Below are 12,497 nucleotides of genomic sequence, written 5' to 3' on the forward strand. Positions count from 1 at the left end.
CAGGTCTAGTGAACTCGATCGGATTCCGAGACCGGATTCCGCGAAACGACCGCCGCTGCTCCGATTTGTTTTTTCACGCTAAAATAAGTTCTTCTAGATTATCTTCTTCTTCATTTATCTCTTTTTTTTTCTCGCACGACTTTAAAAAAAAAAAAAAAAAAAAAACAAACGACGATAAAAGAGCAGCGCGGTACTGTTCGACCGTGAAGCACGCCTAATTATCGATGTTTCTTCGAAGCTGTCTTCTTTTGCAAACAAACTGATGCGAACAGTTCACGGATCATCAGATTTTATAATCGAATAACTCTACCGATGTACGACTGTTGCGAACCATCTACGATAGAGAGTCTTTATTTCGAAACATAAATTATCTATACGTTGACCTCTGAAGCCACCAACAATTTCGCGAGAAATCCTTGGCCGCAACGAGAGGAACCTTCAGCTTCGGCTAGAAAGCTGTTCCTCGTGGAAATCGTGACGTGATACCCTGGACAAATTAGAAAAGCTGATTGTTTCACGTTAAAAGTTGCTATCCCATCGTGCAAGATAGATATATACTGTTGCATTCCCAGGGAAAATTGTTCATGTCGCAGATTTCTCTCGAGAAATCAATTCTCTAGTGACTTCAATACTGGTTTCAGTATTCTTTGCTAGCTTCGTCAAAGAGGTTACTAGGTTCTTCGGCGAGGTTGTTCGAGCTTGGGGTCACCTTCCACCGATTCGTCACGTTCGACGCGGATCTCGATCTATATCCTCCAGCGCAGAGGTGTACTGGTGCGCTCAATGTTGATCGCTAGAGTTCGACGAACGTTTAAAAGCTTGGAACTGCCGGAGGCTCCGACGTGGCGCTCGCCGAATTTCTCGGCTTGCACACGCAACCGCTTTCAACCAGAACGTAATCTTGGCCAGTCAAGGTCACCGGTCCAAGCGGAATCACCAGAAACAGGTACGGCACGTATGTCTGCGTGCACTCACCGTGGACCACGTCGCACTCCTTCGATCTGTAACAATGCGTTCACGTTTTTATGCCATTTGCATTAATAGTCGACGATAGAGAATATTTTATCGATAAAGAGAAAAGAGGAGGGAAGGAAGATTGAAATTTCTTGGCAGTTCACTTTTGGTATGCGACAGTTCGTGGCTGGATAATCGCGCTGACGCATACCGGTTCAAAAACGTTCCAAAAGTAGGCTCCGTGTTGGTTAGACCTGTTCGGCCCACTGCGCTACATTTGAATCGATACGACTTACCGGTAGGTCTCAATGAAATTCAATTGGAATCACGTCGCATGTATTTACAGATCACGATCGAACGTGCTAAGAAAGTAACAGTGGATAACGATCGAGCCTATCCTCTTGATTTACAGGTACAGATTTACAACGGATGAGCGAGTTTTGAAACGACATATTCAACGACATCGTCGTGATGCGATACTCACTCGCAAACTTCGAACACGACTTGCTGCAAAAGGTCGGGGAACTTCTGCACGATAGTCACAGGCTGACCGCTGGTTAAGCTGACTCCGTACATAGGAGCCGTGGTGTTGTACCTCGTTTTGCATAATCTGGCTGGGGAACCACATGTCTCCTTCGAGGAAAATGCTCTACCTGGAAATAAACGTGTTGTTCCATATGAAAGACGTATTTCCTGATATTTAGATCAGAAGTTGTACCAGTCTTACGAGTTTCGTTGACCTAGAAACTACTACAACTTTTTCGCAAAACTCGTACAAACGATTACGATAGACAGCTTCGTGTAAAAGAATTCTCGGGAGCTACGTAAAAAGGGTGAAAAGAATCTAAAAGAAGATGTCGTAACTCGTTTACGAGATTGGCGCCCTTTCTTTGGAATTCTGTCGGTTCGTGTGTTCGAAACGACGAGTGGGTCGCCGGTATCCCGTTATGAGCAGAACGAGCGATAACTGTATTGGCCGGATAACACGGTGCCTTATTACCGTCCTCTTGCACCAGCCAGCCATTATCTAAAGGACGGAGAATCGATCCCAGTAAATGAAACCTCCCGAACAGGGACTAATACATTTTTCGCGGGCACGGGCAACAATCGACGACGAGTCACGATTTTAAAAAGGAATTCATCGAGGATATGCGTACGGCGGGTGTTGTACTCGGTTGAAATCGGGTTTTCGTGTCATAAGGACAGCTACATAATTCAAGGCTGCAAAGTGTCGGTACATCGCGCAACCGGTTGTTCCGATTTTTCTGGATTTTTCAGCACGTTTCTGACATTGCAAACGATTTCGAAAAATACTTTAGAAACGTTCACTATGTAATTGTTGCAGATATTTCGTAACTCTAAACCGTCTTTAGAACAAACTGACGTTTCGAGCGTTGGATCTTGCTCGACGCAGAGACAACAGAATCACAAAACCAATAAAAGCAGCTCTCCTTGTAGACTTAAAACGTATATTCTGCCTACGTCGAATTTCTGAGAATGTTGATCAAAGAAACGACGATAGACAAGAATACAATGTTTGTATACGATGGTACAATAATCTTGTAAAGTGCAGTAAAGAAACAACTGTAATAAATCGTAAATAGAATATCGAACAATATAACGAGAATCGCGTTATCGGATTATATTTGAACAAAGTGGTAATCACAGGATAAATAAATAAAACAGAGGTTCGACGAGGATGTAGGTTATAGCTGTTCGTAATTATATTCGTGATTCAAGTAACCGGCTCGACTACTGTTGCGCTTCGAACAAGAGGGACAAGTTCGTCTTCCGCGTGTTTTCAAGCAAGCCACGTCCTCGACTCGATCGTGATCCGTTAAATTGTTTCGCAGTTGAATAGGAAACGTCGTCGTTCCCAAAACGCGTTTCGAATACGATCATAAATTTCTCTGCAGAACTGGAAGCTGTCAATCTACTTTCGACGGGAAAAAACGAAACAAGTACTTTTGCGAACTTACCATTTCGCGAGGATTCGGCGATCGAATAATCTCCATGAGTAATCTTGTAATTGTGCAATAGCGCCTGTCTGGTTAATTCAGGATCGATCGTTCGAGGCTGATGGGACCTCGCTGTTCGACCGCTCGCCCAAATATTCTTGTAACTTCTCGATATCGCGGCTCTACGGCAGTTGTTCGTTTTGGTAACGACGTCGCGAATAAAGCTGACATCTTTTAAATCCTAACCGAAAATCTCTTATATAGGAACACTTACGAGGGATACACCATGTTATTCGGACCTATACAGTCAGCTGGATCTGTGAGCGCGTCTCCCCACACGTATTTCAAGCCTAATCCATTCCCCTCGCATCTTTTGGCATACACGACGTGGGCGCATGTGGTGATAACAAGAATCAGACCCAGGTACGTGGACATCTGAAATTACAGGAAAAATCATGAGAATAACACGCTTGAAAGAGTAGAAATGGACAGATAGTTTCACGTATCGAGAGTCGTTTCAAAGACAGGCGTATTAATGAAAATTAATTACGCCGGTGAGCAACATCTCATGAATAAAACAATCAGAACTGGCTACTAATCGGATTACCAAAACTCGTACGAGAGAACGTGTTGTCACCGCGACGAAGGAAGGTGTGAGTGAACGCACGGTCTTGGAACTCGAGTTCGCACGAGGTCAAGAGCAAAAGTAAATGACACTGGGGCTCTGGTTTGTGACGCGTCGCGCAAAAATCCACCGAATCTCTTCGAATGAGCGTGTGTAATTGGGATTCGCGTAGCTGCACGCTTTGGCATTATTAGTCTACGATTTTGTAAACGTTTAACCATTGACTGCTGGTCTATCATTATCATTTCCTTTTGCGAACTCGCCCGCAGAGGTTCCGTTTCACGGGCTGGTAGCGGGTACTGTCCGAACGGCAAAGAAACGAGCGAGCGAGCAAACTTTTTCCCTTTCGAGCTTCACGAACGATGAAAATCGTCCGGACGACACGAGAGAGTGACGACCGTGCGCAATTAAGAATAACAATTAGCGAGCGTGCATAACCAATAGGACTCCATGTATATACAGAGTTTGGGGTTTCTAGGTTGTCAGGTCCACATTACTTCCGCTATATGTATTTCTCGTCGTTAATCGAACACGAGTGAAAGCAACACGATAGCATGCGGCCAATAGCGTTCGATGCTCAATTTCGAATACTGTGCAAATTTTATTGGCGAGAAACCTCAATATTCGATCTAGTTTTTAAGTTGCTCGATCGGTGCATTTGTTTGATGTCCATTTTTTCATTTGTCGATCATTTGGACGATTCCAAGTCGAGAAGAAAAATCAATGCGGCAGAAAATTGCGGTTTAATGTTTGGCCAAGTGATAAATTGCGCGTGGGAAAAGGAAAGGAAGAAAATCATTAATGGGTAGCACTCAAGGCTGGTCATTGGCCGTGACTGACATCGCGTATCTGTTTCTTCAGGAAGCGCTGCCTACTTTTAGCATTCCTTATTCCTACTTTATAGAAAATATAACTGAAATATCTGTACAATTTGTAATAATATTCCAATGTCGTATATTATATCGATCGAATCGGATAAGACACATATTTCTATATCGCTTGACTCTAGAAATCAGAACGTACATTTATTCTCTTATTTTGATTAATTTTAAGCATTGCAGGAGGAAATCTCCTCTAGATCCTCTTCGATCGAGCTGTATGTAGCCGAGTCACATTGCATCAACGTCAATGGTCAATGACACAGCATAATTACCACGTAAGAACATTCGGATAAATATCTGAGGTATCTTTATCGCGTCTCGATGGATTACATAACGGCGAACCTGCGAAAAGGCAAAATCGAGCAACTGGAAGAGACGTGAGAATCACTTGAACTTGGAAGATAGAGGTTTTCCGCGAGTTCACGGATTCACGGTAATTTACTATCAACAAGAACAATTATTCGAGCCGCAATTTCTCACGTTGCTAGCAGCTTCTTTTCCCAGTAATTGTTGAGAGAGTACTGTTAATATGCTAACACGTCGCGGGAATAATTAACAGGCTACCACCGATCGTGGAAACAGTTGGTAGAATTTGAACGAGGCTCGTCTAACTGGAGCTGCGAAGCAGCTTCAAGGAAGTTCGGACGATTAGATGTAATGCGAGAATTGGTAGGTGAAATAGACTTGATGAAATATGACATAGAAAAAAGCTTGGGAAGAACTCTGCTTCCGGCACTCAGGAGAGGATTCCTCGTGGACCATGAACGTGTCATGCGGTTGTTTCTAACGGTAAAGATGAATCGTCCTAAACGCTTTTTCCTCTCGCTTCGGCTGTTCTTTATCGAATATACATTTACTCATCCTTGGTCTCTGTTAACGGTATAGTCATTTCGGTATTTAGTTTCACGAATAAATTATTATAACTGTCACGGAGTTGTTACGTATTCGAAATTCCGCCTCTTCGGTCTCCGTGTTCACAGCGCGAAGATTTCCTAGTCAGGGGCTCGTTATCGCTTTCGCATGACAGAGCGCAGACGCCTCGTAAAATATCGAATGTTCAATTGTAATTTTATTGTAACAGATCTGCACGATTAGCGATCGTTTCCTTGTCGCAATAAGAGCAATATACTTGATCTAAAAGTAACTGCAATTCTAAACGGAGTAATACGCTGGATCAAAAACGTAAGGGAGCAATGAAAAAGATAGGAACGCGATTTTGTGACAAGTAATAAACGAGGGAAATGTTAGTTTAAGGAGACGTGTCTAATCATTGTCCCTTTGTATTTTAAAGCCTGGAAGAACTTTGGCGTAGAGTCCAATCCGTAAGATTTGATTTCGATTACAGTAATGACTTTTAAGATGCTGCGCATCACCTCTCGTAACTGCTTGGAATGTTTTTCAAAGTGTATCATAATTTTTTCGATGCTCGAAGATTAACGTGCAGTCGCTGTATATTTGTCAGTGTTGCATTGAAAGCTTCAAACTTTATGACTATTCTTATATTTTTGCATTAGGATTCGAGTAGCAGTAGTTCTAATTAAAAGCGAAATCACGAAGCAGAAATTCAAATTTAGAAATTTCACGATTTCAGAATGCTGCTAATCTGTTTTGAGATTTTTTTCTCCTTAAACAGGAGATCAGAATGAATGTTATTTAATTTAAACGGAATATCGTAGAATATTGAAAATTTTTGAGCTTTCGAGTCATTAAAATTTGTACATACCATTTTCAGATGTTACATTCAGTCATGAAAATTTGTCATTATTATCTGTTACAACCTGCAGGATGTCACTCACCGTGAGAAAGACCGTTTTTAACACTGTGCGTTTGAATCCTTTTCTCGGTCCGTTTGATAATACGATCGGTTATACGCGTTACATGAATCGATCGCAATGTTCGGGTCTAAGAAGGAATAGAATTAAAATGGGGGCACACGAGTTCCTTAAACACTGTTCATGTCACCACACCGGATGTCGTGGGGTCGAACACCTCCGTCCTCACAGGTGGATGTCTAGAGGTTGACTGTAGAATCGTAAGTAACCGCTCTCCGTGCTCTGGTAGAGTCAGGGAAAAAGGGGGGATGAGACGAGGAATATCGGCTCCTGTTCTACTACTTTGAAACCTTTCTTCTTTTCTTTGTGAGGAGACTAAAGAGGGTAAATAAGAACACCCCTTTTTCCTTTGCGTTTTGCCAAACTATTAAATATTCCTCACTTTCTGAGGACTACTTTTTATACAAAAATGTGTTAATAAATTACATTTATAGACTAGGAATATTAAAATAGGATTTATGGATGTGGAGGTTAATATAATAATGCAATTGGTAGAAGTACATTGTCTTTATAGCTGTTCGATGACAATGTATTACAAAAGTATACATATTTTTAAATGAATAGTGATGGAGTGATAATAAATTTGTGTGCCCAAAATTATTTCTATCTTGTTTTGTCCAATTCATTGTAACCAGATTCATTAAATTATTTCCATAAATATAAACTCTGTTGCATACTTATGAAATTTACCTTTTCATTTAAATATTAGTTCGCATATCGTATTTCATATTTTGAATCTTTAATTACATGTCATAATCGCAATAAAATTTTACTACTAGTTAGAGAAGAAAGCAATGTCAAAACAACATTCGTGTACGAAGCTGAATGTTATATTACATAGAGAATATATCTTCAAAAAATCCTTAAGAGATTTGACGAGAAAGGTGGAATTATTCAGGCTTCGATAACAACAGACAAATATCTGTTGTATTTCCTAGTAATTCTAGGAGCAATAGATATACGAAATATGTTACATATTGCAATAAATGACAATTACTTTTAAATACAGTAGTCCAATATCGAAATATCTTCTGTAAGTCATTTTCTTTGTATTAAAATAAGTAATAGAAATTTTCGTCAGATATACTCAAACTGCAGTCTTATAGATACTAATTGTTAAAAAGAGACTACATGAAATCAACTTAAGAGATTAAACATAATAGCAAAGTTATATATAGTTCACTTAATTTCGTAATAATCGAGTACAATAGCGTTAATGATTCTAAAAATACTATCCAAGTTCTTCACTAAATGAAACTTAGAGACTTAAAATTCTTATATCTGTTACTTTAATTAAATATATAGGCTAATAATAATATAACGTGATCATTTACTTTTTACAACTGCTTTCTCAGTCGTCAAATTTAATAGAATTGACGCTAGTATCTATTTGACCACCACGGTAGCTACCGCGCTTTTTCTTCGTTTTCTCGTGACGAAATGTCTTTCCTCTTGTGAATTTGAGGTCCTGATTCGCTTTCTCTCCCCAAGAACCACGAGCACCTTTCTGTTTAACAAAAATTCCATATAATAATATTCACTTACTACATAAACTTTATTTAGATACCTGACTATTCCGAATTAACTTCCCTCACCTTTATATGTAATTTCTATTGTCAATCGTCAAACGTAATTTTTTTATTTTGTTGCGATGCGTTATCGAATGATCTCTGTTTATCGAAACTACCTCTGCCCCCCCTAAATCCGCCGCGACCACCCCCTCTTTCACCTTCGGCGTTACCCCATGATTTCCTAAATCCGTCGGATCTACCGCCTTCATTAGTATTTCCCCTATCATTCCCACCCCATGATCTTCTATTGTCAAAACCACCTCTAAAATTTCCTCGACCTCCCCTAAAACCACCTCTTCCTCCTCTATCGCCACCACCGCGACCTCCCCAATCCCTATCACCTCCGCCGCCACCTCTTCCCCCTCTATCGCCACCACCGCGACCTCCCCAATCCCTATCACCTCCGCCGCCACGACCTCCCCTGAATCCACCACGACCAAAACCGCCTCTGCCTCCGCCAAATCCACCCCTTCCGCCATGTTTCTTAAAACCACCCTCTTCCTGATTGTCCTCCTAAAACAAAAGACTCAGGTCAATCGCCGTTTTCTATTCAAGTCCATTTATACGTGAAACATCTTTAGAAGCATTTTTTTATATTGTCTTTGCTAAAAAAAAAACATGAAAGGTATTGGTGAATGCAGGGAAACATGGTCTCAAGCTTTTATAAAACGACGAGTGACCTGTGTTTTTCAAATGTTTCCAAGCATTTACCTTTGCCTCAAAAGAATTGTTTGCCAATTTGGGATCCAATTCTAGCTCATCATCCTTTACACGACGAAATGGAGTATTTTTGTGTCGCTAAACACAGAATTTTGTAAATAAAAATGTTTCTTTTTTCTTGTATAAATGCATCAAATGCAATAACTATTACCTTGTCGTTATTGAAACTATTATTCGCCTTTACAAAATTACTGTAATTATTTTTCTGAGCTTTTGCAGGGGGCTTTCCTACATCTTCCTCTTCTTGTTCCTGTTCTATTTCTTTGTGTTTTCTTTTCTCAACTTTAGGTGTCTTTGGGGTTGGAGTTATTTGCTGTTTTTCATTAGAATCACCTTCCTCTGAATTTGAATCTCTTTTAACTGCTGTTTCTTTTGCGACAGGAGTTTTAGCAATAGATGTATTTGATTTTTCATTGTCTGATGAATCTGAATCAGAATCTTCACTGGATGATTCCTTTTTATCTTCAGTTTTCTTTATTGTTTTTGTAACTGCAGATACTGGTTTTTTGACTGGCTTTTCATTTTCAGATTCATCCGAATCTTCAGAACTGGACTCAGCTTTCTTTGCAGGTTTTGTTGTCGCTTTTGTAGCTGTCTTTACATTTTCATCTGAATCATCAGAATCTTCACTAGAAGATTTTGCTTTTTTAGATACAACTGGTGTTACTAATTTAGCAGGAGCAGGCTTTTTTGTTGGTGGTTCTTCTTCTTCACTGCTATCTTCGCTGGAAGAAGATTCATTTTTCTTAGCAGGTACTTTCCTTGCAACTACGGTTGTTTGTGGAATAGCTGGCTGTTTAGCTGGTTCTACATCTTCACTGCTGTCTTCGCTAGAGGAAGACCCTTCTTTTTTAACTATAGCTTTCTTTGCTACTACTGATGTTGATGAAGGAACAGCCTTTTTAACTTGTGATACTTCTTCCTCACTACTTTCGTCAGTAGATGATTCTTTCGTTACTGTTACTGTTGGTTTTGTTGGTAAACCTTTGTTTTGCTTTCCTAATTTTGTTGTTTCCTTCTTTTGTGGAGTAGGCACTACTTCTTTCTTTTGTTGAACAGATTTTTCCTGTTTTTTCTTATTTGGAATAGCTTTAGCAACTGGTGGTTTTGCAATAGTTGCCTCCTCTGAAGAATCATCCGAATCATCGCTCGAAGATTCCTCTTGCTTAGCAACATTAGTAGGTTTAGCAACCGGCTTGGCTTTAACTGCTGGCTGAGGTTTGGCAACTTCTTCTTCTTCCGAAGAATCATCAGAATCATCACTAGAGGATTCTTCTTTCTTTGCTGGTGTTTTTATTATAGTTTGTGTAGATGTTGGTTTCTTTAATACTGGCTTAACTGGACTTTCTTCTTCGCTATCAGTACTATCTTCGCTCGAAGATTCCTTTTTATTTATTGTGGATTTTGTTTGAGCTGTTGCAGCTGATTTTGTATTTGCTTTTGCAGTTATATTTGCTTTAGATTCTTCTTCGCTATCTGAATCTGAGTCATCCGAAGATTTCTGTGTTTTAGATACCTGAGTTACTTTTGGCGTTGATACTGCTTTAGGTTGTGTTTTAGATACCTCTTCCTCTTCTGAAGAACTATCATCTGAACTTTCTTTTTTCTTTACAGGCGGCGTTTTAGATAATGGTTTAACAGTAGTCTTAGTTTTTGCATGTACTTTTAGTGAAGGTTTTTCATTTTCGCTAGAGCTTTCTTCTGAAGAAGATTTCTTTTTTTTATTATTCACTGCAGCATTAACTGCAGCTTTACCATTTACTTGTGGCACCTTCCTTGGTGCATCTTCTTCACTCTCCGAACTTGTATCTGAACTTGTATCTTCAGCTTGTGCCTTTATGTTTAACTTTATTTGCGATGTTTTTTGAAAATGATTAAAAACGTCCTCAATTGTTGGAGCGCCCTTTGGCAATGCGGGCTGTAAACGAAATAAACGAACATGAGTGAAGGTCGTAGTATCTTTACGATGAATTACCCGAAATTAAATAATATATGGATCAGAATATTAATTAATATACATATAATGAGTAAAAGTGATGATAATCAAGTTCTATTTTAACATGAATTCGAAATATAAAATAACGAATTTATTTCGCCCACGTGGTAAGGCCGAATGGCGGTACTTCTAGTATCGCATATACATTGACTTCTTGAAAATCGATCAATTATTGTATGTACGAAATAACTTGTTAGAATCTTACCGCTTTTGTTTTCTTTTGAAAAACCTTCGCCAACGACGCGTCCTTTTTTAGTAAATATTCATACACAAGAGCAGAAACACTCAATTCTACAACAGATGCCATGATGGACGCGTGCGAAGAGCTGCAAAACCTAGCCGCAATTGGATGCACAACAGCAGTCTCATACACTCCCCATTTTCATATATATGGCGCTACAGTCGAGCACGGATTGTATTGGATGAAGATGCGTTATGTAGTAACGTGCGGTGCATGTTACTTGTGGAACACATTGTTGCGACATCATTTCGGATTGGTAATAAGATTATTTCTATTATCTCAAATGTATTCTCATTTTTTGTGTATTAGTTTATTCATATTTAGTTAACGAACTATTAACGTTTGTGATGTAAAGTTATAAACATATATTGTCAGTAGTCGCGTTAAATCATTTCTGTAATTCTTTGAGCTTATATACTATGTTGATTTTATGAACGTACTCAAAGTTCATAAATTTTTCCTCTGTCTTTTGGTTGGTGAAATATCGGTTTATAAGCAGCGCATTGGATGTTTTTAAAATGATAAACCGGCTTCGTTATAACCTGTAAGGTACTAGAATTTTCGGCGGAAATTTGTTCATTCAATTATATCGGGTGGCAGTTATTTGAAAACTATGACAGAAACTCAGCAGAAAGCAAAGTGTATTACGCTAAAAGGATCAGCAGAACTGGTTAAAGAATATCTTCGTAAGTTAATCATACTTTTTACATTCTTTTAAAACTTATTTACAATTGTCGAGCGTTACTTGGAATTTAATCAGAATTCATCGTCTTACGTGTTGCTTCTACTCGTTTCAGTTTATGGCGTGAATAGTATTTTGTATCAAAGAGGCATTTATCCTCCGGAAACTTTTGAACCCGCCGAACATTTTGGTTTGTTCGTTTTAATGTCTACAGATGAAAAGATCAAAGGATATTTGGATACTGTTCTTAGCCAGATTCAGGAATGGCTTATTCAACGAAAAGTACAAAAGATAACGCTTGTTATAACAAATGTTAATACCAAAGAAGTATTAGAAAAGTGGGATTTCAGAGTAGATTATGAAGGTCAGTCATCTAATGGCGCCAATGATAACACAAAAAATAGTCTTCCTGAAGTGGGTACAAAGGACGTGAAGGCTATACAGAAAGAGATTCGTGAAGTCATACGTCAGATCACTGGTAACTTATTCGATAATTCAAGTCTTCATAGTACAGCGCTTTACATTTAAAATCTGATTTGTCGGATCTTTTATGTTTCAGGTACAGTAAGTTTTCTTCCACTATTGGATTGTTTATGTTCATTTGATATTTTGACGTATACTGTACCTGACTGTGGTATCCCTAAGGAATGGGATGAAACCCAGCCAGTATTTATCGCAAACAGTCAAGAAGTACAATTACGATCATTTTCAACTTCTATTCATAAGATGGATACCATAGTTAGTTATAAGAATGTTTAGCTATTACATGTTTTATCTTTGATAATTGAAATGTACATATGAAATATATATTTCTTTCATCTTTTTAACAGTAATTGATATTAAAGACTGCTATTTAACTTTCTTTTTGTATACAAATGATTATAAGATGAAAGTGGTCGTGTTGTTCTGAAAGGTTTGAATATACTTTACGAATTATTAGTATTACCTACAAAGAGTTTTATACGAATATATATTTTGATATAACTTTGATAGCTTGTCAGTTTATTGTATAGGAAATCCCACTTCCAGCAGTTATC

General features: G+C 38.7%; 3 protein-coding genes across 5 annotated transcripts; 1 reads left to right on the top strand and 2 right to left on the bottom strand.

Annotated features, from left to right (window-relative positions):
* Window positions 1-236: 236 nt before the first annotated feature.
* On the bottom strand, window positions 237-6,598 carry LOC117232164. The gene is made up of 5 exons (XM_033491363.1): window positions 6,215-6,598; window positions 3,187-3,347; window positions 2,934-3,094; window positions 1,439-1,607; window positions 237-1,001 (listed from the first exon to the last, which is right to left on the bottom strand). Exons 2-5 carry the CDS (start codon window positions 3,345-3,347, stop codon window positions 812-814), a joined length of 681 nt encoding a protein of 226 aa, XP_033347254.1. The 5' UTR covers window positions 6,215-6,598; the 3' UTR covers window positions 237-811.
* A 144-nt stretch (window positions 6,599-6,742) lies between these two features.
* LOC117232162 (nucleolar protein dao-5) lies at window positions 6,743-10,916 on the bottom strand. Of its 3 annotated transcripts, XM_033491360.1 has the most exons (5): window positions 10,743-10,916; window positions 8,693-10,459; window positions 8,533-8,619; window positions 7,846-8,334; window positions 7,676-7,757 (listed from the first exon to the last, which is right to left on the bottom strand). In XM_033491360.1, exons 1-4 carry the CDS (start codon window positions 10,842-10,844, stop codon window positions 7,867-7,869), a joined length of 2,424 nt encoding a protein of 807 aa, XP_033347251.1. In that variant the 5' UTR covers window positions 10,845-10,916; the 3' UTR covers window positions 7,676-7,757; window positions 7,846-7,866. The 3 variants fall into 3 exon arrangements, with proteins under 3 accessions (XP_033347253.1, XP_033347251.1, XP_033347252.1); XM_033491362.1 differs by lacking the exon at window positions 7,846-8,334 and having other exon boundaries at window positions 6,743-7,757; window positions 10,743-10,911; XM_033491361.1 differs by lacking the exon at window positions 8,533-8,619 and having other exon boundaries at window positions 10,743-10,914.
* Window positions 10,917-11,131: 215 nt separating this feature from the next.
* LOC117232193 (mitotic spindle assembly checkpoint protein MAD2A) lies at window positions 11,132-12,447 on the top strand. Its single transcript, XM_033491403.1, has 3 exons — window positions 11,132-11,464; window positions 11,576-11,938; window positions 12,020-12,447. Exons 1-3 carry the CDS (start codon window positions 11,392-11,394, stop codon window positions 12,217-12,219), a joined length of 636 nt encoding a protein of 211 aa, XP_033347294.1. The 5' UTR covers window positions 11,132-11,391; the 3' UTR covers window positions 12,220-12,447.
* Window positions 12,448-12,497: the final 50 nt, after the last annotated feature.

Source organism: Bombus vosnesenskii, unplaced genomic scaffold (assembly GCF_011952255.1).
Source record: "Bombus vosnesenskii isolate JDL3184/JDL3185 unplaced genomic scaffold, Bvos_JDL3184-5_v1.1 scf7180000013285, whole genome shotgun sequence".
NCBI classification, from domain to species: domain Eukaryota; kingdom Metazoa; phylum Arthropoda; class Insecta; order Hymenoptera; family Apidae; genus Bombus; species Bombus vosnesenskii.